Below are 25,306 nucleotides of genomic sequence, written 5' to 3' on the forward strand. Positions count from 1 at the left end.
ATACAGTTAGTTAGGTATAAAGATAATATACAGCCCATATTTCCATAATTTTATTCCCATATTCTGGTAATTAAAGTGCCTGGGGACGTTAGAAGGTTGCACGTTTGGTGATGTTGAGAGCTCACACTGTGCTTGGGAAACTTCTAACCAAAATGTGAGATGGGCTCAGCTGCTGTGGCATTATCCATACTCTCTCTAAAAGCATTTGCCCTAGACACATTGAAGTTTCTGATCTGATAGGAAACACCTTGGTTACATCCGTAACCCACATTCTCTAAAAGAGAGAACGGAGATGTGTGTCTTCTCTTCCACAGCAGCTGGATCTCCAGCTCATTGCTGAGTGTTCGACTTCTAATGTAGCTAAAACCTGAAGCACTCTCCTACGTGTGCTGTTTGTATACTCTACTAATGATTAATCGCCAACATCTGAAGAGCTGTGCTCTGCCAACTCATAAACACTGGCCCTTTTTCTCACTCTTCAGGGTGATTGGTCATCTAGTATACTCCCAAAGTGTCTCTCGTAGACACACGTCTTCATTGCCTCCTTCAGGAAACATGGGTTCCCCAGCTGGAGGGGAACTTAAATGCTATGTGGAAAACTTCCACTATGGGGGATTTCATCAGAAGCCGATTATCTGAAACAGTAATAAAATGGGCCAATGAAATGCCAAAGAACTGGCGGCATTAGCGTACACAGCTGGCAGCAATTACAATCATCTGTTGTATAAAGATGCCAAGCCGTGCATCGCAAAGACACCTTTTCGCTTTCAGAGCAACATACTACTGTGTGAGTCTCTGGGTTCCCCCAAACCTCTTTCGAGAAAGAGAGAGAGGAAGCTCCCAATGTTTGACAGGCTTTTTCTCCTGGTTGCAGAGTGTGTGATATGCAGTGGCAGACAGTCAGGCTGGGCTATTATCCCTTGCCTGGGCTTTCTCTGAGTCCTGTCCTTCTAGAGTGGTGAGTAACTAAGCAAGATTACACCTAAAAGAGCAACACGGTCTTGCAGCACATCTTTTTAAAGACGTTGTTCCAACAATGTGTTTCTGGATACGGCAGTTCCCTTTCCATGGATAATAGGCACGAGCACTGTGTTGCATGTCTCGGGGTTCAGGATGTTAATGTAGTGCTTACGGGCAGTGATGCACTGCTAAGATTGCGGCTGACTCTTGTAAAAAGGCAAACCACCCCTGTTGTCTACCGCTAATAGCGGTTGGCAATCAGGTGTATCTGAGGGTTACAGGGGGCGTCACCTCCCATTCCTCAGCGCGCTCCATCCAAGCATAGAGTGAGAGGATGATAGCCCTCTCACACAATGACACAGAGGACCAGATGTCCATCGCTGCATTAGAGGGTGAGTTGTCATTTTCCGATGACAATTCGGACCTGCTACCTCCCTCAGGGGTGGGAAGCAAGGCTTCGGATATGGAATCTGATATGTTGGCCATCCTAACCCTGCTGCTTTGGAGGTGAGGCTGGAGATGGCATAGATAAGAAGGGAAAACCCTCTAAGCCTCGAGCATCTTGCCCATGTGGTGCCCTTTCCTGGCGTGGTTAGCCTTGGCACCTATCCAAAGCATGTAGGTTGTCTCCGTCCATCGGGGCCAGAGCCTACTCTGCTGCGGGCCAAGCTGCTTCAATTTTGCTTGCTATTCCTGGTGCAGGCGTTGGCCCAGCAGCACGAAGGTTCCGACCCAGGCTCAATGTCTGCACTGCAACCGACTTTGCTCTAAAAACACCAGGTTGGCTGTGAGTGCCCTGGGAAGGACGATGGCCACACTAGTGGTCCAGGAACACTACCTCTGGCTAAAACCTGGCTAATATGCATGACGTTGACAAAGTTTGCTTTCTTAACACACCCATATCCCAGGCTGGCTTGTTTGTTGACACCAGGGGTGAGTTCAACCAAGAATTCACTACAGTGAAAAAGCAGTCAAGTGCGATCAGCTGGCTTTAAAAAACACTCTCCTTGTCGACTTTGGCTGCTCCTCGCCGAGAGTGCTCGTCTGTGGTTCCAAAATTTGCTCCGCCACCCTGTCTGCTCCACTGGTTAAGCAGCAGCATCGAGCAACCCACAGACGATCACTGCCCCCTGCCTCATGGCACTGCTAAGTCTGGTACAGACCACAAGGCATCCCTGGGACAGGCCACGCGGAGAAAAGAAGGTTTGCTTTTTCCTTGGCAGAGGGCCACGGACACTCATATCATCAACTTATGGCTGCATGGTTACCTACAATTTATAAGAGCAATTTCTCATTTCTCCGGGTGTGACAGCCTGAACACTGCCAGTATGGAACACTATGCCTTCCAGCTCGCAGGATCAGTGCTCCTTGTCACAGGCTCCAAAAGTGTCAGAGGAAGGGCTCTCTTCTCCCGCATCCCAAGTGTCCTGTGGGCTCTTGGGATGAAGTTAAGATTAACCACTTATCTTGCGCTCTTCCTCGGGACCCCAGCCTTCCTGGGCGAGCTCTCCAATCCTGTGCTGCCCCACTGCATGTGCGTCAGTGATTGTACCAATGATGTCACTCGCGCAGGCTCTACTAGCCTGGTTACCGCAGCCCAGCCCGTCACGATGGCTCATTCGGACAATCAAACTCGGCTATGCAGTAGACTTGTCTTGCGCAAGGAGATTGATGTCCTATTCACAAAAGACGCAATCGAGCCGGTTCTTCCTGCTGAGATGAGGTATGGGCTTATAAGTTTGTACTTCATCATGCCCTAAAATAACAATGGGTTATGACCAAACCTAGTTCTGCATGCTTTGACCCGCTGCCCTACAAGCAGATGCTCAGAATGATCATGCAGAAGCACATGCCCTGGTTTGTTCATCCGTAAGGTTGGTCTGCAGTGAAAGACCTCGTCATGGTATGTTCATGTCTCCATTTTTCCCACGCCACCGGCAGTTTTTATGGTTTGCGTGCGAAGGTTGAGCATGGCAGCACAAAGTCTTGCTTGCTACGCCTTTCTCTCTAACACAAAGATATGTGCACTTGTTTCACTCTGTTCAGTTGAGTTCCCAGTTTGGTGAACCCTACAGGGTTCCTCCGAGGCCCTCAGCATCGGAATCAGTGGAGTTAGATGCCTGGCCCATTATGTTGTTGGCATGCCCACTTGGTCAGCCTGCATTCTGGGTATAGGTGCCTAATATACTTGATCCCCATTGGCAATCCCTTATGCTTCACTCAGCCACAGTATAGTTCCCTCTTCTTAGACGGGCCCGTGTCTTTCCTCCTCGCTAACCATTCTTCATTTGTGTACTCCCCCTTCTCAGGGCTAGTTCACACGTTTACATTCCACCAGGACTACCCATTAGACAGCAGATGACCTCTCCAGCGTCATCTCTATCAGGACTGCAAGCTTTTCCAATGTACTGTCGTATTTTAAAATTACTAGAACTTAACTAGGTGTATCACGAGCCTGGAAAACCTGTCACCAGTGACGTGGTAAGGTTCAATCACTGTGGTGTGTTCCATACATTTGCCCATAGTGGAAGTTTACCACACAGCATTGAAGTTATGCTATTAAACGGAAATGAAAATCTGTGTGATGTCATTTCAAAATCTTTTGAAATTACATTACACTGAATGAGATTAACTGGAATGCCCATACCTTGAATACCAGTTTGACAGCTCATATAATGTAAATTCCACCTTCCAAATAAAATAAAAAAAAAAAAGCCAATCAGCAATCGGCGAGGTGATAACTTTGGTCTTTGGCATAAATGTACTGTGTTAACGCTGCACTAGAAGTTCCAGATATGATAAAAATAGCCATGGTTGTGGCTGGTGTCAAGAAAGTTTATGATACCATTAATTAAATTCAGTTAGATAGCTGCATGTGCATGACTAAAAATAGCTAAGTACATTCCCAAGACGGTTAAAGCATCAACTGATCTGCTTTGCAAAGGACTCTGTCTTTAATGATACTTCAAGTAAAATGGAAATCAGTGGAAATTGAGTCTACAACTTGTGGTGCATCACTTTCACAAATGAAAGTTTTGATGTATTTATTCATCCATTTTTAAACTTTGTCCTTCTGACATATCAATATAAACACTATTGTGTTCCTGAGCAAGATCTAGAAGCTTAGCTGGGCTTTGATAAACATATTCTGGTTGCGTGTGTGCACAATGTTACATTTCTCTGTAAGCAAAATTGACTTTTTTGATAAGGATTACATGTTATACTGATTTTCCCTAAAGCACTTTTACATCTGAATGAAATTGCGCTGTCAGATGTTATATAGGTCAAATTTATGTGAGCTAATATGAGGTATAGCACAGGAGGGAATACAAGGTGGGCTGAAACAAATCCCAAGGTTATTACTAAGAGCACAGGATGCAGTGTCCTTTATCTGTCAGAGATAACAGTGTGTTGATGTATAACACTTTGGACACATGAATAATGAAACAAACTTGCTTTGATCATTAATTTGCATGGCTCACCTTTACGGTCATAGTGATATCTGATTTACACCTGCAAAAATAACATTTTAACATTCTGTTTGTGGCAAAAGTTGTGTACATGGGGATGTGACCTACATTTCGAGCTTTATAAACCCCTGTGCTGTGTGAATAAATTATTCTGTGAATGAGAGCACTGCATTTTACTCGGTGCAAGAGACATGGGTTTTAGAGAGGATTTTCAGAAGCTTAAAAGGTTTAAAAACACCTAATCTAGACTAAAAAGCCAGAGTCAGCTGGCTATAAGAGATGTTATGGCAGCTTGAACGTTAAAGGAAACAGATATTAAATAAAACAATTTAGATTATTATCTGTGTAATTCGAACTTGCATTTTCTTACACTGTGCAAATAATTTATTCATTGACAAATAATGTATTCATTGAGTGTAGCTAATATGTTCCTTTATTTATGCTGTTAAAATCGTTATGTGACCTTGATTTGAACTTTTGGTGTTGAAAACACACACATACATATAGTTAGGTCCATAAATATTTGAACACAGACACAATTCTAACATTTTTGATTCTATACACAAACACAATCGATTTGAAATGAAACGAACAAGATGTACTTTAACTGCAGACTGCCTACTTTAATTTGTGGGTATTAACATCCAAATCAGGCAAACGCTAATAGTATATGTGCCTCCATCACCAGACGCTGGGTTTCATTCTTGATGATGCTCTGCCAGGCCTCTGCAGCAACTGTCTTCGGTTCTTTGTTCTTGAGGCATTTTCCCTTCAGTTTTTTCCACAGCAAGTGAAATGCATGCTCAATTGGATTCAGGTCAGGTGATTGACTTGGCCATTGTGTAGCAGTCAACTTCTTTCTCTTCAAAAACTCTTTGGTTGATTTTGCAGGATGTGTAGGTCATTATCCATCAGCACTGTGAAACACCGTCTAATGAGTTCTGTAGTATTTGGCTTAACATGAGCAGAGAACCAGTTCCATTAACATTCATACATGCACATGTCATGTCACAACTATCACCATGCTTCACTGCTTAGAATCATGAGCATTTACTTTCCTTCTCCATACTCATCTCTTCTCATCACTCTGGTGCAAGTTGATCTTGATCTTATCTGTCCATAGGATGTTGTTCCAGCACTGTGAAGGCTTTTTTTCTCTAATCTGGCCTGTTTTGAAGCTTACCAATGGTTTACATCTTGTGGTGAATAAACTCTCTGTATTCTCTTTGGTGTAGTCTTCTCTTGATTGTTGACTCTGACACACATACACCTACCTCCTGGAGAGTGTTCTTGATCTGGCCGACTGTTGTGAAGGGTGTTTTCTTCACCAGAGAAAGAATTCTTTGGTCGTCCACCACAGTTGTTTCCGTGGTCTTCCAGGTCCTTTGGTGTTGCTGAACTCACTGGTGCTTTCTTTCTCTTAAAGAATGTTCTAAACAGTTGTTTCAGCCACACATAATGTTTTTGCTATCTCTCAGATGTTTTATTTTTATTTAATTTTTTTCTCAGTCTAATGATTGCTTGACTAGTAGTGACAATTCTTTGGATCTTATCTTGAGAGCTGACAGTAACAGATTTCAAATGCAAACAGCACGCTTGAATTGAACTCTGGACTTTTTATCTGCTTATTGAAATTGGGATAATGAGGGAATAGCACACACCTGGCCACCTGGAACAACTTAAGCTGTGGGCACACTGGACTTTTCCTCCCAAAGACTTCCATTCATACGCATGCGAATGTGTCAGACCGGAAACATGGGGTCATGCGTCAAGTTTCGCAGATTGCTGTGGTGCAAAGTTCAAGCTTGGTGAACTCTGACCTGCGAAATCGCATCACTTGACTGCAAGAGAACAATCGAGGATCAAAACATGACCTCTCAGGACAGAAATGTAAAACATGGAGCAATAGCTCGCTTTTTTAAATATCTAGTAATCTTGTTTATTCTCGCCTCTTTTCGCAGCTCCGTGCAACAGAATTTCGCATGCAAAACTCTAGTGTGACCGAAGCTTAAGAAGCCAATTGTTCAATTACTTTTGACCCCTTAACAAGTGGGAGGCACATATGCAGATTTGTAATTCCAACAGTGTTCACCTGATTGAAAACTGTGTCGGTGCACAAAGCCAAACATGTTGGAAGTGTGTCTATGTACAAATATTTATAAGTATATATGAAAAGATTAAATGCAAAAACCTCCAAAAGCCATCTGATATTTTCTTCTAAAATCAGCATTTTTCTCTGACTAGTGTGTGTGTGTGTGTAGGCTCAGTAATTTTACTTTTATTTTATAGTGACGAACAAGTTATTTACATTGCCTTTAAAGTGAATCAACTGAACTTAAACAAAGGAGGCTGACAAAAATTGGCATTTTAGGCAAACATTTCAGATGGCATTTAGAGATTTTTGCATTGGAACTCCTCATATATATATATATATATATTATATAATATATAATATTTTTAATATTTCCCCCACCCAGAGTAAATGCGTGACTGTTGTTTGTGTGTGACAGTCTTACTAGCCAATTGAGTAATCTCACTTTTAAACTATGCCGAACACACACAATAAAACAAACAAACAGGAAAATGCGGACAAGTGGGATGATGGCTTCTGCATTACCAGACAAATTAATATCAAAGAAAAACAGCACCTTGGTAATACAGGATTATTTTGCTTTCAAAGTCACAGACACCAAGCAAAAACAGGTCATTTGTAATAGCTGTCGCAGAATTGTTGTCACAGCATGAGGAAATACAACAACCAGCACCTAAAAAAGCCCCACATGTGGCTATATGAGGAGTGTCTTGCTAAAAAGTCAACTAAAAGTATTGCCACTGACACTCAATATCTCAATATAGTAGCTAGCAACAGCTAAGTACAATTAGAGAGTTGTTTGCAGCTGTTACACCACATGAAAGAAACACCATGAAGGCACCAGGAGATACCTAACGCCATAACTCACTAGTAGGGGTGTCACGATTTCAATTTTTAATCGAAATCGATCGAAATTTAGGCTCAATTTCGATTATCGAATCAAAAAATAGAATCGTCAATGATGCCACGCCCCCATGTCACATCAGCTTGTCTTGCCAAGCGTGAAAAAACAGGCTTGAAGTGCTTGTTGAACTGCAGATACAGGAGACCCGTCGACAGAGCTTAAATCCTCTCCTCTTTCAATGAAGTCGCCGGTGTGTAAGCATTTTGGATTTCCAGTGAGTTATGTTAACACCGTTCATGTTGTCGACAAAAAAAAAACACAGTTTTGCAAGCTCTGCTATGTACATATTAGGGTTCGTCCGATAGACAACACCAGCATCGCGATCCTCCGCCCGACCCCGTTGCAAATCCGCTCGCGAAAAGTACACACTCAGGCCCTGTTTACACTGTCTTTGTTTTTAAATGGCATTTTAGAACGACAGCGATTTGACATCCACAGTGGCGTGTAGCATTTCTGAGCAGCCCTCCTTCCTCTCTACCTCTGACACACACACACAGACACAGACGCACACACACAGCCATGGGCTCGAGACAGCGGGTTCAGGCAGTCAGAGGATCAGTAGACTGCTTCAATCTTTCATTCACTTGTACTTGGTCATTTTAGCGAACACCTCAGATACTGTTGGCTGGTTCCTGTTGGTTGTGCGTCTTTTTTATCGACGCCATTATAACGACACAGATCACTGCCTATTCACGAGTCCCGCAGAAAAAAGTGATTGACAGGTGGTAATTATGTGTGTATCTTGCCTTTAATCATTTACTGTATGATTTGTTTATGTGTAAAACAAAGACCATGCAAGTCAGGTAGTTTAAACGGTAGGCTACAAATAATTAATTGGTCATTAATTAATAATTATTCATAATCGAAAATCGAATCGTGCCTTTAGAATCGAAAATGTAATCGAATCGAGGATTTGGAAGATCGTGACACCCTTACTCACTAGTGTTTGCTCTAGAGAAATATTAGTGTTTAATTTTTACGTTTATTTATAAACAAATTTAAATACATTTTTAAGTAAGTTAATATCTTTTCAATTGCTTTTTTAAGTGACACTCACTGCATGTTAGAAGAAGTTATAATACAGAATATTAAGCTGAATCTTGACTATACAATTAAATCACAAATCAAATCAAAATTGTAATATCTTAAAAAAATTAATAAAATAAAATCGCAATTGGATAGTTTCCCCAAAATCGTACAGCCCTACACCAAACCACAAGTCAAAACTCATTGTTTCTCCCCTCACAAAACCTTATACTTCATTCTTTGTCTCTTCTCTCTGTGTAATTTCACTTTTAAAAAGACACACACACACACACACACACACACACACACACACACACACACACACACACACACACACACACACACACACACACACACACACACACACACACGTTGCTGCAACATTACCCAATTAAACAATGAAAAGTCTCTCAATTTACTTTGTGTTTCGCTCCGTAATCCCAAAAGAAGTACTTCCTTTATTATAATTGGTTCCAGAGCACCCATTCAAAACATCAGTGCAATGGCATCTCTATTCCAAAGACAGCTGCAGCGCAAGATAAGTGGAAAGTATTACCTTCATAGCTCTAGCATGATTTATAGTGTTGTTAAAATGTCTCAAAATATTGAAAGTGTTGCGCAAACCTGATGTCTCTAAGAGAGCGACTTGGAAAGATGAATTGCACAATTGAAGCTATCTAAGATGACTGGAAAAACTGCATGTGCAATTAGAGGCAAGAGGTCACATAACAAAATAAGTGTAGGAGAGAGATTTCATGCCAAACAAGGACAAACAGTGATGACTGCAATAGAAAATCTTACATTTTATCCATTTGGTTAATAATATAGCACAGGAACTTCAGGATAAAAGCATTTGATATTGATTTGGGCCGAATAAAACCTGCTTGATAAATATAAAATGCCTTAATTTGACTAGTTAATCAGTCAAGGTTTGGCAAAACACCACACAAGGGTAAACAATCAGTTCACAGAAATAAAAATGAACCTTTCTTTATGGCACCTGACTATTGGAAGTCATTCATCCAAGTCATCCACAAACAGTCCCCATGCATCTCTGATTGGATGGGATTCTATTCAATTAGCATGCTAATGAGGGCATCTCGCGTCCCATTGTGTCGAAGGCACTGACAGGACAACGGCAATTAGCATAAGTCATTATCAATTTACTGAGAGATACAAAACGATTGGTGGAGAGGAGAAAAGGAGGGGGAGGGAAGCAGAGCTGGACTTGTAGACAATGCAGGAATGCAATGAAAAGGGAAAAGTGCTGATGCTAAACGGTTTTCTTCCGTTGTGATCACACTAAAAGATATCGGGCAGAATTAGCATATCAGATAAACAGGACGTTGAGCATTTAACGTGGTCTGGGTGTAGGATATAAAGTACCACCATGGTCTATTTTATTGTTTATTTGGCCCGTTTAATGTCATTTCAGGCTACAAATACTAATGTCATCAAGTCTGAATTATCTGTATTATACAGAGTGTATTGGCAATTTTTAAATCACAAAGGGTGTTAGAACATTTTGTTAATGTTACTGCTGCTATTATTATCAAGTGAGCTCATTTCAGTTTGCATATTAATTACAATTACTGCTTTTATAAAGTAGTTTCATGTGATTTTGCATGGATAAGTTTGCTGTTGCGGTTATTTTCATGTGGTTGCACTCATTTGCATATCCCGTTGTTTTGCATACAAGTCAGTATTGAAGAGTTGCACATGCAGATGTGCATATACTGCTATATTTACAAAGAAAAATTATACTTCTGCAGTTGTATTTTTATTACGTTTGTCTGTATGTATATATGTTAATTATTATTTTAATATTACTATTTACATATTTTTGCACTTGTCTAAGTTTACTGTGGATAGCAAAGAAAGTATTTTATGCAGGGAAACATTTTTTTTGTTTTGTTTAATAAACCAATCTATGCTAAGCCAATCAGAAGCCTGAAAAAATGAAAAGGAGATAGCGGTGCTCAATCTGATGTCAAACACAAGGGATTAGCACACACTCTGCATCACATGCCAAAATCACAGGTTTCATCATCTTTACAAAAAAAAAGGTCAGGTTCAGACACCAGATATTGGGCTGTATCTTGACGATCCATGTGCAAAGTGCAAAGCGCAGGGCGCAAACGCATTTAGGGCGTGTCAGAATCCACTTTTGCTAATATAAGGATGGAAAAATCCGCTTTGCGCCGTGGCACAAGGTCTAAAAGGGTTGAGTTTATATTCTTAATGAGTTATAAGTTTGATTTGAGAACAAATCAATATGAGTCTCATCTACTATTCCCTTGACGACTTTGTAAGTGGAAAAACTGACCGTTTCACTAGCAAGAAAACAGTTAAACAGGATCTGCAGTTTAAAAATGAGAGATAAGGCCTCTCATTATCTACTTCCACTTTCACTCTCATTGATAGGGAAAACTTATACGCACAGGCATCAATTAGCCTATAAATGATTAATTTTGTTTGTTATGCAAAAATATTTGTTTCAAAACTATTTCTAAATTCAGTTCTAATTTCCAGCAAACGAATAAATGAACAATAATATGTAGTTATATCCAAATACACATGCTGTGCCCCATATGGTCTGAAACCTGACAGGTGGGCAAATTTAAGCTTGTTTTTAATAAAACAAATATAAATATGCATATAATAAATAAAACTGCTAATAATGATAACATTACACAAAAGCAAATTGTCACGAATAAACTGAAAAAGCCCCCCGAGATGAAGAAGGCATGAAAGTATGGTTATATTTATGTAGGCTAGAAAATGTTTTATAATATTTTAATCCTTTATATTTGTATCCTATATATATCCTAAATATTTTTATTCTTTTTCATATGTAAAGATATTTGCGTATTGCTCTACATCTTCTGTGTATTAAGCAGTGTGTAAGCGAGGCGCACAACTAACGTGCTCTGCTCTGGACAATAGACCGGCTTTGTTCTGGTCTACTGAAAAATCTATTATAGTTTCTTAAAAGAGCCACGCGCCAGCAATGCGCCTCAACAAGCCTCCCTTTTTAGACCAGGACGCCTATGGGCGCACATATGAGCGCAAATGCATTTGCTATTTAAACAGCGTGGTGCAAAACGTCAAAACGACACTTGTGCCAAGCTGAAAATGGCAAACATTAATTGCGTCACGCCTTGTGCCGGATGTATGATAGGGCCCATTGTGTCTACAGATGGATGATTGATCAAACCATATAGGAAAAGCTGTGATAATACATGTGTTTTTGTTGACAATGCTGTAAAAATTTCCTTGCTTTGTTAAACATAATTTGGGAAATATTTAAAAAAGAAAAAAAAAATCATAGGGGGGCTAATAATAACTTCAACTGTATGTATATATATATATATATATATATATATATATATATATATATATATATATATATATATATGTATGTATATATATATATATATATATATATATATATATATATATATATATATATATATATATATATATATATATATATATATATATATATATATACACACACACACATACTTTTATGCATATTTAGATTCATGAATAACCTAAAAAGACCCCAGCCATTACATTATATTCATAAGAGAAAAGCTTAGAGCACATAAACGCACAACTTCAACTATATCTATATAAACTAAACTATAACTATATTGATTTTGAATACCTTTCAAACATGTGCCTATCCTGTTAACTTCAGGGCTGATAGTGGAAAAAATTCCTGAGCCTGAACTTTTTTTCCTTGCCCCTGAGGTGAGTAGGGGTGGGGGTACTATGTATGCAACGCACTTTTAACACATAACTTGTGGGCCCCTGGGCCCAAATATATTAACAGCCTATGTGTAACCCTGATCATCATTATTGTCAAGTGGCTCTTTTTAGACACATGCCAGTGTCAGTGATCTTGTGACATGTGCCAGTAGGTGTCAGTATAAGCACGTTATAAGCACATTAATCTTATAAGTCTCTTTGCTTTAATATTTAAAAATGATTAGGCAAATGACACCTGTTATCTTACATGCATATATGTTATGAGTTTTTTAACATGCATTTTATTATAACTTTTTAAAGGATATTATTTAAAATACTTTAAAATGAAAATAAGTTAAATAATAAAATAAATGAATAAATTAAAAACATAGAGAAGTCCATATTGTAGGGAACAAAGGAACTGCCAGGATACAATAATATACAGTACAACAGATAAGTGTAACCCCTCCCGTACATAAGCATGCCACAATAAATTTGACTGACATGTACTGTCAAATGACTATATTACGTACGGAAGTATGACTACGAATACATAAAATAAATGCGTTTAAATTAAAACATCGTGGAGTAGCTCAGCAAATAAACTAACTTGCGACGCGATAAATTAGGTTAAAAGTCGCGTAATGATTAAATATGGTTTTGCTCGTGTTAATTAATGTCATAAGCTTCGCCGGGTGTCGATGTCACTGCAGTGACATGCAGCGCACTACTCTGAGTGACACAGGTCACTACACTACACATGCCACTAGCAAGTGACACATGACAGTGGAAAACCGGACTGTGCCAGTGTCATCTGTACGTCAGATGTCGTGTCACTCCATGTTAAAACTGCTACTGTGAATCTGCGTTCAAGCGCACACAATAAGCTAAAACTCGCCCCAAGCACCGGCAAAAACAAATAACAATGAATGTGTCGAGGAAAGAGTAAGGACATATTTTAATTATTTATTTATTATTTTATTTTATTTTTTTATTATTTTATTTTATTATTTATTATTTTAATTTATTATTTACTTATTCTGAGTCAGTGTCGCAAAGATCCTGACTGGCAATCTCCTCTTGGACTCGCTTTTAGAAAGAAATTCATCTTTACGGATTACATGAAGGAGTTTTTTTTGTTTTCGATTTGTTTTATTTCGTTAAGTAATAATTTAAAGCTTTCTATAAATATATTTATTATGTCTGTAAGGCATATTGCTTCATTTTGTTAAGCGCTCCTGTTCAAAAACCAGACGACAGAAAGCGCATAATTTGGGTTTTCTTTATTTGATAAAAACGCTGTAACGTTTTTTGATGTATTACTCGTACTTTGTGAGCAAAAATGACGGATAACTTTAAATTGCTCCCACTGAAAAAATGCAAGTGATTGCTCTGGCGCCTCGATGTCCTGCAAGCTTTTTATAAGCAAACTATGCGCCTAATAGCACACATTCTTTAACGTTTCAGCTACCATTGTTTTATACTTGAACTGTTTTATATCTTTTATTTTAGGCAAGTCGTGATGATCTGAGAAGGCAAACTGATCAAACATACAATGATGGTCTTCCGCTGGGCGCTGTTCGTTAAAAAAACTTATTTTTAACGAATAAAAAATGCTCCAAACGTTTTTCTAAATAAGCGTTTTTCTAAATAATAAAAAACGAAACTAAATATAAACACTTTGCCATTAGGATACATACAAAACTGAACTATTTCATAGCTGAAACACTAAGTTGTTTAAGGAGAAGGGGGAAATATATTTTTGTCCCGTCTATTGCTTCACCGTTATTTCGAGAATTATCCCAGCGTAAATATGCAGATGTCATTCCCAAAACATATCAGCGTATATGTGCCGAAAACGAAAGTTTCATACAAATTCTGAATGGATTATAGCCTGGAAAGTGCAAAGCACGCTCCTCTTATTATCACTAAAAAGCGTCACTAATCTTAGTTCATCTCACAAAGATCCGTTATAATTTATAAAGCTCTCTAAATTACACAATTAATCTTTTATTTACATGGCGTCTACACTCAAAAGATGATTCACGAGCACACAAAATTGCACTTAATAAAAACCAATCCGCCGCTTTCAGCAGTGAGTGAATTCTGTGAATCTAGAGAAATACAGATCAATATACGTGAACCTGATTTTTTTTCCCCCGCAGCCACAGTACGCCGGAAATCCGGCGTGGTGCCGGAACGCTATCACCCCGTAACTTGAGCCTTTTCTGGCTACATTTACATCAAATCACAGCTGCATCAATTCTTCATTAATCCAATGCACTACTTTACAAACATTATAGCCAAAAAAAGAAAATCATTAATATAGCAAACTCATGCCATAGAAGTTTTATGTAGGAGAAATTGCAGTGGCGCAGTAGGCAGTGCTGTCACCTCACAGAAAGAAGGTTGCTGGTTCAATCCTTGGCTGGGTCAGTTGGCGTATCTGCGTGGAGTTTGCATGTTCTCCCTGCATTCACGTGGGTTTCCTCCGGGTGCTCCGGTTTCCCCACAGTCCAAAGACATGCGGTACAGGTGAATTGGGTAGGCTAAAATTGTCCATAGTGTATGAGTGTGAATGAGTGTGTGTGGATATTTCCCAGAGATGGGTTGCGGCTGGAAGGACATCTGCTGCATAAAACGTCCTGGATAAGTTGGCTGTTCCCGGATTAATAAATGGACTAAACTGAAAAGAAAATGAATGAATGAATGATTCTGATAGTGACAGCAGTGCAGGTCAGAACTTACTTTATTAGGCTGAACTATCACAGCTGGACTGACATTTAGGTTAATGAAAAAAATCATTGCCTATTTAAAAATAATAAGGCATGCGGTTATTGGATCAAGGCCTCTGACCGAGAGAAAAATATAAAAAATATATAAAAATAAAATGATATATCAGCAAAATTGAAAGTTATTAACTTTCTTAGTTGCTCCATTTACATCTGGTGCAATTATCTGATGCTGAAGAGGCTGTCACTCTGAGTTAAAAAGTTGTCTTTAGGTTACGCAGTGTCAATAAGCAATGCAATCCTGTTTTAAACAGTTTAGTCATAATTTCAGACAATCTGCACTAAAGTCCCACAAATCATAAATGAACCTGTCAGAATGAATAAACTGCTCTATATATCTGGAAACTTGAGCAGAGCTGTTTTAAGGTTAAATAAGTTAGATGAGTTATATCTCACAATATTGGATAAGCCATTTGAATGCATAACTCAGGCTTAGTGTATACTGTAAATGAGATGAAGCAAAGAGGAAGTGCACACAGCTGCGTGTTGACTGAATGAACATTCTGGTTGTCAATTCAGCTTTCGATGGTGTTGATATAAAGATTAAAAATACCCACAGCTAAATTTTTCAGTTAATTATATAGCACTTTAGAAATGGAGCTAAATCTTTACCTAGACGAGTGTACTTACTGTTCTAAAATGCTTGTCACTGCTTTGAAAGCAAGACAAAGAAGTCATGTTATGTATGCAATAATATTTAATAAAACATTGTCAAACCTTTGTTTGTTTGTTTGTTCATGCATGTCAAGTTTTTAGCGAGAGTTTAGGGAATGCAAAGCATTAAAAACAAATAAAAAAAAGTGGTGTCTTTCAAACGAACGAACGAACGAATAAAAAGCAAGTAAAAGAAAACCACAAATTAATGTGTTAAGTTCAATGAGCATATCAAAATATGTTTTGCTTAATTTTATTTATTTGTAAATTTAAGCGTAAAAAAAAAACTTTACAGAGTTTTATTTTCTTTGGTACATCATGGACCAATCAGAATGATCAGAATTGAAGTATTTTACATTAAATAGTCAAACTAATTCTTTCTACCAGCATTATTTAACAAAAAAGACAGAAAAAAAATCAGAATAGTCATTCTACACAACAGTCAGATAACCAGAACAATACTTTGTTAACTTATTTCCTATATTAATATTTATTTATTTATTGATCCTTAATGTCTTTATCGGTTCACCAATTAATTCATTTAGCACGTACCTGACAATAGTTGTCTCTGAAATTCAGGGAGACCGGTGGGGATAGGTTTGGGGTGGTGGCATTGTGTATTTGTCTGAATAACACACCTAAGAACCGGGTTAGTAACTGTGCGGTGGAACCCCGGTACTATGGACCGGGTTTCGGGTGGGCGATACAATCGGATACTATACCAAGATTGCCGACAAGGGGGTGTTAAAGACTGTAACAAAAAAACTGAGAACCGAGGGCAGGATAAAATCACATAAGTTTTCCAGGAGAAATAACAAGACGGGAGGGTGCCGGGAGATGGGTCTTAAATATGGGAGACTACCGGGAAAAACAGGAGTGTTGGCAGGTATGATTTAGCATGTTATAGTTGTTCTAACGCAATGAAGAGTGGATGACAAAACTCTAGTTATGTTGCAATTGCCAAGTCTACCCTGTAGCTTTGTTTTACTAGTTGTCTAATAAAACTGAAAAAAAAAATCTTTAAACTAACTTAGAAATTTCATAGGATTTTAATACTACTGATCTCTGAGTGGGCGATGCAGTGGCTTAGTAGGTAGTTCTGTCGCCTCACAGCAAGAAGGTCACTGGTTCGAGCCTCGGCTGCATGGCCGTAGTGAGACTCCTTTTAAAGCCTGGTTTATACTTCTGCGTCAGGTGACCGGCGTAACCCACGGCGCATGCAACGCGCAAGGCTGTGCATTTATACTTCTGCGCGCCGTCTCTGTCGGTCTGCATTAACACTTCCGAAACGCTAGTTGGCAGTGAGGTTTAAATGTTCCTCTGTGTCGAGTTTCTTCTCTGCTGTTTTGCTTTTCCTGAACACTTCCGGGATGTACAAGTGGCTCAAACTCGCTCATTTTGAGGCAGGAACCGGCGGACGTGCAACAACTTTAACTATGAGGTAAACACAAAACAAAACTTTACATCCGGAGCTCCTTCATGGGACTCCACACTTGTAAACAATCGCTCGCGCCATTCGCGCGGCTCTCAGTCCCGCCCAGACTCGTCAGCGCTACCAAGCCGACCAATCACAGAGCTTACGCTACGCGTCGTTGCAACGTGTAGTTACAATTTTTGAGAGGTGCACGTCAGTGACGGTGATGGCCACGGCGAAGGGCTATGCGTCAGCGCCGTAGCATACGCCGGCGTTTGACGCAGAAGTATAAATCAGCCTTTAGCCCTGGAGTTTCAAGCCTCAAACCGGCCCACCTCAGTTCACGACTGACTATATTAAAATAAGGTCATTTCCAAATCAGTTTCTAATGGTACTATCAAGTCTCTTTCAAGAAAACAGCTGCTTTAGAACTTCAAATGTTCAATAACCCTAACAGTATTATATGTCTTAACAATAAAAATGAAAAAAATAAATAAATTACTCAGGTGAGGTACAAACCCGGGTCGGCAGCGTCATAACGCAACATGCTGACCACTAGACCATAACAGCTTTTCTCAGAGTAGTGACTTATCTGAGTTATATCATCATTAACCTGCAGGCTGCATCTTGCTCACGTGGCTGTGAGAAAACATAAAAAGACCGTAGCTGCGGCAAAATAATGAATAAAAAGAGTGAGGCTGTGGTCAAATAAATAAATAAATGAAAAAAGTGCGACTGCTGAGAGCAAAAGAGTCTGGAGTTAGGGACACCAGCCCTCGTGGCCAAAAAAATAAAACTGACCGGCCCACCCGGTCCTCCCGATTAGCCAATCCAGGCCTGCTCGGCTGAGTCATTTGGCATGTATGTGGAGTTTGCATTTTCTCCCTGTGATTGCGGCGGTTACCTCCGGGTGCTCCGGTTTCCCCCACAGTCCAAAGACATGCGGTACAGGTGAATTAGGTAGGCTAAATTGTTCGTAGTGTATAAGTGTGTATGGATGTTTCCCAAAGATGGGTTGCAGCTGGAAGGGCATCAGCTGCATAAAACATATGCTGGATAAGTTGGCGATTCTTTCTGCTGTGGCGACCCCAGATTAATAAAGGGACTAAGCTGAATAGAAAATAATAAATGAATTATCTCTGAGTGCTTTTTTATTTATCCTTATTTTTGTGGATACTTTGTGGACTCTTGGGTGTGCCACTCTAAAAAAGAGGTGTAAGGCGCATTGCGATTTTGAAAAACTAAAATACACCATGCCATTGACGAACTAAGAGTTCTTCTAAATTCCAGCACAGAGTGCTTTACATACAACATACATACATACAAACAGGATGTACAGCAATACACAAATTTCTTTATATATGAAAAAAATACAGGACATGTGTTTGGACATAACTTTTTTTTACAACACTTTATTATTTATGTTAATTTATTAGAACTGGGTTTAGAAATAGTTTTGAAACAAATCTTTGCGCCTAACAAACAAAATGAAATATGAAGACTAATAGATGTCTTTAGTGGAGAAAGAGAAAGTAAAGAGAAATAGAAAGTAAAGAGGCAGAATGGAGGAGGCTCATTCTTTATTCCTGCTGGAGATGATCTGTTTTAACTATTTTCTTGCTAGTGAAGTGTTCGGTTTTTCCACTTACAAAGTCTACCATGGAAATAGCAAATGCACCATGGTGCGACGCAACTGACTCTTAAAGGGAATGGGAGATGAGACTGATTGGTTTAATGCACCTTATGCTCAAAACACACCCATAAGTCATTAAGAGAATAAGCACAACCCTGTTAGACCATGCACAGAGTGTATTTTGCTGTCCTTGATTTGGATAGGGCCGTAATGCTTTTGCTTCATGCGCTTTAGACTTTGTGCTTAGATCGTTTAAATAGAACCCACAGTCTCAGTGTGTCTACATGTGGTCAACTCTGTATCGTGGTTACTGCATTTATAGAATTTGTATAGTCAAACGGTTAAGTGTTGTATAGGTATATATTTGGTTTTCTTTTACTGTATGGTTTGTATCTGTATCACTGTGACCTTGCAAGACAAGATAACCTGTTCCAATGTAAGTCCACACAGCGGAATTACAACAAATAAATAAATATGAATGAATAATTCATGAATAAATCTTCAGCAGTCTTAATGACACTGCATGTTTCTGTAACAGTTGACTATTATAACATGCATCCTTGTTTTATGTAAATGTTAAAGTCCTATGTGAACATCAATGAATATTTAATAGAAAGTACCTTTTGTATTTCTCCTGCCAGTTGCAGAAGGGAAGGTGACGCTGTGGCCTGCAGGGATCCAGAGTTTGTCACGGGACTGTGCAGGCTGACATATGCCACAGCCCTGCTCTGTAGCACCAGTGCATTCTCCTGTACAGACACACACACACACATACAGCGTTGATCGATATTACAGCATTAAAGCCTGAGTAACCCCCAGTGAGACACTGCAATTTTCTGAAATGAGCACTGTGAATAATAGGAACCATTATTGTCTTTTTCATACTCAAGAACTATCATTTCATTGTGACATTATTTAGGGCTTCTTAAGATTAATGGTGACGTTTGTATTGTACTGATTAGAATAAACTTCTTTGCAGAACAGAATAATTTCATTAACACTCCAAAATCATCCGTCTGTCTGATTGAATCTTCATGGCTTGCTGATCATGTTAGCGAGCTTTTGTACGGCTGCTCAGGGCTAATCTGCACTGCTCTGTTTTTCTTTCTTCACTTTAGTTGTCAAACCATGCAAGATCAAAAAAAAAAAAAGGCTAAAGCTTTTGACCTCCTGCTACACTCAACTTTTGGGTCATGAAACCTCATTGAGATTTTTATAAAATGTATTATTATGCTGAATTATAAAAACAAAAATACCAAGCATTTAATTTTGAATCTATCTATCTATCTATCTATCTATCTATCTATCTATCTATCTATCTATCTATCTATCTATCTATCTATCTATCTATCTATCTATCTATCTATCTATCTATCTATCTATCTATATATATATATATATATATATATATATATATATATATATATATATATATATATATATATATATAAACATGCAGATTATGGGTATAGTGCAAAAATTATTGCTCCTACACATAATTCACTAAGGCGATATGATAATTCCCATATTTTACAATGATTTATGTATTTATAACTATCCATTTAAGCCCAAACATTCACTGTATTATCTAGTAGCAGCAGCTGTATTTATTTATTCATTAATTTTTTTTGGCTTAGTCCCTTTATTAATCTAGGGTTGCCACAGCGGAATGAACCGCCAACTTATTCAGCATACGTTTTATGCCCTTCCAGCCACAACTCATCACTGGGAAACATCATTACACTCTCTCTCACACACACACACACACACACACACACACACACACACACACCCACACCCACACACACACACACACACACACTCTCACACTCTCACACTCTCACACTCTCACACTCACACACACACACACACACACACACACAACGTCAATTTTAGCATACCCAATTCACCTGTCCCACATGTCTCTGGACTTGTGGGGAAACCGGAGCACCCGGACGAAACCCAGGCAAACACGGGGAAAACATGCACAGTCTACACAGAAATGCCAACTGACCCAGCCGAGGCTAGAACCAGCGACCTTCTTGCTGTGAGGCAAAGATGCTACACTATAAAAAATGGCCATGATTTCAACGGTAAAAAACTGTAAAAATGCTGCAGTACAAATGAATAACCTGGTTAACTGTACAGTATGTTTCCTTAAAATATACGGCGAATAACCGTTAATTGACTTTCCCAGAATTCCCTGCATGGCACATAACTTTTTATGCATTTGGTTTATATTAATATGAATCTTTTTAGTTGTTTCCCCATCATTTATGTACATTAGAGATTTATGTTACATCTAATGTTGATAAACAATGTTTATTTCATGACTTTAATTTTATGCGTGTTACCATACTGGTGTTTAGTAGCTGTGTGAATGACACTGAGCACCTTCTATATGCTGATACTCTTTTCTGCTTGTGGGAAAAGTTGATTGTGATGAGCATTGGCATGTGGGTGTGCTAACGTGTCTAACTGTGTAACAAAAGATGTGTAGATGTTGATCATTCAAAATACAGAATTATTACCTCTATAAATTAATAAAATACGATAATTTACCGTAAAAAGGAAAAATTACTTTTACGGTTTGTACCGTGTTTTTAACAGTAAAGTACTGGCAACCACAGCTGCCAGTTTTTTTTTTTACCGTAAATTTTACGAATTTATTTTTTACAGTGTACCCGCTACGCTGCTGCCTCTCCTGTAGCAGTTATTTATTTATTTTTATGACTTATTTATTAAATTCACCATTGCAGAAAGTCTAGCATGATTAATTGTTACCCCAATATTCACGACGAGTCTGTCTTGGGAAACAGTGGGCAATAAGAGCGCATAATTTCTAAGTTATATCTGCGGGTGCTGCCGTTAATCCGCGTATTAGGAAATAAAAAAATAGGCTGCATAGTTACTTATGAGTGGGTCTCCGGGGTTCAATCATTGTTTCTGCAAACCTTAACTACTTTCTCTAAAATATTAAAATGTTTTAAGCTATTTTATCTGACTGACAGGCACAAATAAGCAGACATCTCCATCCTCACAATGAGTTTCTGAGTTCTCTCAGCCTTCGAACTGAGTTTGTTCTTCTAAGGTTATCTAAAAACACATTCAGTGCTCTGAATATATTGTAAAATCCTGTCTTGCTTATTAAAATTACTTGGTTAGACTAATTAAATTGAAAGTGCATGGCGTAATGGATGATTTTATAATTAAAAATGAAAACAGTTGAATATAAATTCATCTGAAAGTGTGAATATTTCACTTTAATTTTATTAAGGCTAGACTATTATTTTATTAAACAAACCACTTCGTGTTTTGATGCTGACGCATAAAGCGCACTGGTTTTGAAGCACTAGACCTCAGATGTTATTCGTTATTCTTGTTTATCTAGTAGATAATGGACCAAAGAAAAATACATTAAAATTATGATACAAATTCTACAAAACGAAATTTGTTTTTATTTTATTTTTTTTCCAGGAAAATATATATACAAATTATTACTTTGTTTGAGCCCGTCCACTACTTAACTGTGTGGGTGGATGAATTGTTTTGCTCTGTGGAAAAAAAGGATTTAATTAATGCTTGACTGTAATTGTTATATCACAACCCTCATATAATTGCAAATTTTTTAATATGCCATTATTTTGTCTTGAGCGTCAGATTTTTTTTCTTGGTGCTGATGTGCTTTCATTTTCTCCATCTAACTCATGGCAAGTTCAGGCGAGGGAGTGTTTAATAAGCAACCCATGGCTGTAATATTAAAAAGGAAATATATGTTTGATCCCATCAATGTCATAATGAATGCCCTTAAATAATGTAGACTAGTTGTCAGCAAGCATGAGTGTTTACTGAGATTGACAAAAAAAAAAAAAAAAAAAACCTTGAAATTAATAAGTTAAGAAATATTGTTAAAGCAATATAAAGATTGCTTTGGAAAAAAATGCTTGTTGTAGAAGTCACAGGATGACTAATTGTGAAGGAACGTGTAATATGGCATATTTGTTCCCAACAACAAGTCAAGATTTTATCAAGACAAATTCACGTAATCTGAGATAGTGACGTTCATAACTGACAATAATAATCGTGTGATCTGACTGTGGCTTTAGTCTTAGTGAATCTCCCTTTAAAGGTTTGCTGACTGTAATCATCTCAATGAAGTCCCAGTTAACCCACTGATTCAAGTGATTTCAGTTCAGAGCTAGTTTCCAGTTAATAACTCACTGATTCAAATTATCCAAAGTGAATCTCCAGTTAACAACATACTGATTCAAAAGTTTGAACAACTTAACATTTATTCACGAACCTTCAAGGTCCCTTAAAAAATTAAAATGTTTTTTTAGTTGTTATTTTTTAGTTTCTGTTTGTTAGTTTTGTGACAAATTTTGCATTTAGAAAATTTAAAACTGACATAAACATCCAAAGTTTGCAGTTCGTCACCTTTGCCTAAATGGATCAACAATTTATTTTTCATGTCACCTCATACTTCGTTTTTTCATCAAATCTTGACCAATCTTGACCTTCAAGAAGCTTTTTTTTATTTGCTCTCTTGATCACATCCACACTCAATGGCAGAGCTGTGATAAAAACAAAACACTATAAGCTATTTTAGAAAAGAGGAGGAGCTACTCTACGTCTCAGCCTCTCTTCATTTTTTCAGTTGAGATTACCTCAAACTTTATTGGACCTTTAGGAACTACTGCATTAGACACACTTTAAAAGTGCTGAAAAAAATTACAAGAATGAACATAATATCATTCTGCAGAAATGTTACCATGGGCATGCTTTTTTACAATGAGCGTGAGCTGGAATAGTCAAATATTACCTTTCCCCACTCATAGGAGCCAATATTGCCCAAAGAGGTCCCCCCCCAGGAGCAGAAGACGATGGTACGGTCCGGTCGCCAGCCTACACGGGTTTGAGCCATCATAAAGGCAATGATCTGAGTCATGACTGCAGAACCATTTCCCCAGTCCGCCAACGCACCCTCATACCAGCTGCCATGACGACTGCCAACCAGGACATATCGATCTACAAGGGGAAACAGAGCGGGGACACTTACTTTAACACAAACAAGACACAAACAAATACTCACCACACACTAACAAACATGTCCACAAAAGACACAGAGTCAATCAACTGCTGCTTAAAGATACCGCATTAAGTATCTTTTTCTTTTCTTTTTTTTTTTTTTACATGTGTGACCCACAGAACCAGTCAATCAATATATGGAAACATTGGAAATTGATCATTCAAATGACACTAAAGACTAGATTAATATACTAAAATAATTGTTGCAACAACAAATTATACACTCAAATATACAGTTTTAAAACAGAAATATGTATTTTATAAAAAAAAAAAAAATACAATCTCACACATTTTTAAACACTTTCTCACAAACTCCATTACTTCGATCAAACTCATTCACACATACACAAAAAAAAGCAATTTTATTCCCCCACCCTGTAATTAGTTGTGGGCTAAAAGCAGCACTGGGTCACCAGTGACTGACAGCCAGCGGAGATACAAACAGACTCATCAAACTGACAACTGAGGAAAACAGTAACCCACCTTTACTCAGGAGTATTACTGTGGTCTTCAGGGAAGTTATTAAAATGACATCAAAATGACAGATAAACATGACAAGCAAGTGCCAGGTAAATGAAATGTACAGTTAAAGTCAGAATTATTAGCCCCCTGTTTATTTTTCCCCCAATTTCTGTTTAAGGGAGAGCTGATTTTTTTTCAACACATTTTTAAACATAATAGTTTTAATAACTAATTTCTAATAACTGATTTGTTTTATCTTTGCCATGATGACAGTAAATAATACTTGACTTGATATTTTTCAAGACACTTCTATACAGCTTAAAGTGACATTTGAAGGCTATACTAGGTTATTTAGGTTAACTAGGCACATTAGCATAATTAGGCAAGTTATTGTAAAACAATGGTTTGTTCTGTAGACTATCGAAAACCTTAAAATGTTTTTTAAAAAATGAAAAACTGCTTTTATCTTAGGTGAAATAAACAAATAAGACTTTCTCCAGAAGAAAAAAAAAACTTTATCAGACATAATCAAAATGCTCTCTTGAACATAATTTGGGAAATATATATATATATATATATATATAAAAAAAAAAAATCAAAAAATCAAAAGGGGACTAATAATTCAGAATTTAAACTGTAAATACATAATTAAAAAAAAAGAAAAAAAAGAAGAAGAAAAAAAAGTTAAGGAGAAAACGACACTGCATAATGTCTAACATGTCATTAGTGACCGGCCGACCAATTATGACAGGAAAAGAGTGTCATAAATCAGTAAAAGTAAATCACTGAGAGCTTAAATGTATAGACACAGTGACTTTTACAGTCATAAGGGCGGAGGTGAAAGATTAAACACTTTCATTACATCAGACGTACAATTATGTCATCCTGAAGGTGAAAATAGTGGGCTGTGATTTAAAGCCTATTTTTGGCACTTAAGTGACCTGTGTTTGGACAGTAGTGGCAGACGTTGTTTTAAAAGATTAGTTGGTCATAGAAGTGATTAAAAAAGGGCTGTTTCAGCATGTGGGCTCAAATTTGGCTTTATTTGGCCCTGG

General features: G+C 38.0%; 1 protein-coding gene and 1 long non-coding RNA gene across 8 annotated transcripts in view; one reads left to right on the forward strand and one right to left on the reverse strand.

Moving 5' to 3' along the window:
- The window catches only part of naaladl2 (N-acetylated alpha-linked acidic dipeptidase like 2), a 629,431-nt gene that overhangs the window by 165,099 nt on the left and 439,026 nt on the right, over positions 1-25,306 (reverse strand). For all 7 annotated transcript variants that reach the window (XM_087273255.1, XM_087273256.1, XM_087273253.1 and 4 more), the window contains 2 exons: positions 23,524-23,729; positions 19,322-19,450 (listed from right to left, as the gene is read on the reverse strand). In XM_087273255.1, coding sequence (XP_087129381.1) covers positions 19,322-19,450; positions 23,524-23,729 — 335 coding nt within the window. The remainder of the gene's footprint in view (positions 1-19,321; positions 19,451-23,523; positions 23,730-25,306) is intronic.
- The window catches only part of LOC147841661 (uncharacterized), a 173,238-nt gene that overhangs the window by 99,396 nt on the left and 48,536 nt on the right, over positions 1-25,306 (forward strand). The gene's annotated exons all lie outside the window — the stretch shown is intronic.

Source organism: Danio rerio, chromosome 11 (assembly GCF_052040795.2).
Source record: "Danio rerio strain M-AB ecotype USA chromosome 11, GRCz13ab, whole genome shotgun sequence".
NCBI lineage: Eukaryota > Metazoa > Chordata > Actinopteri > Cypriniformes > Danionidae > Danio > Danio rerio.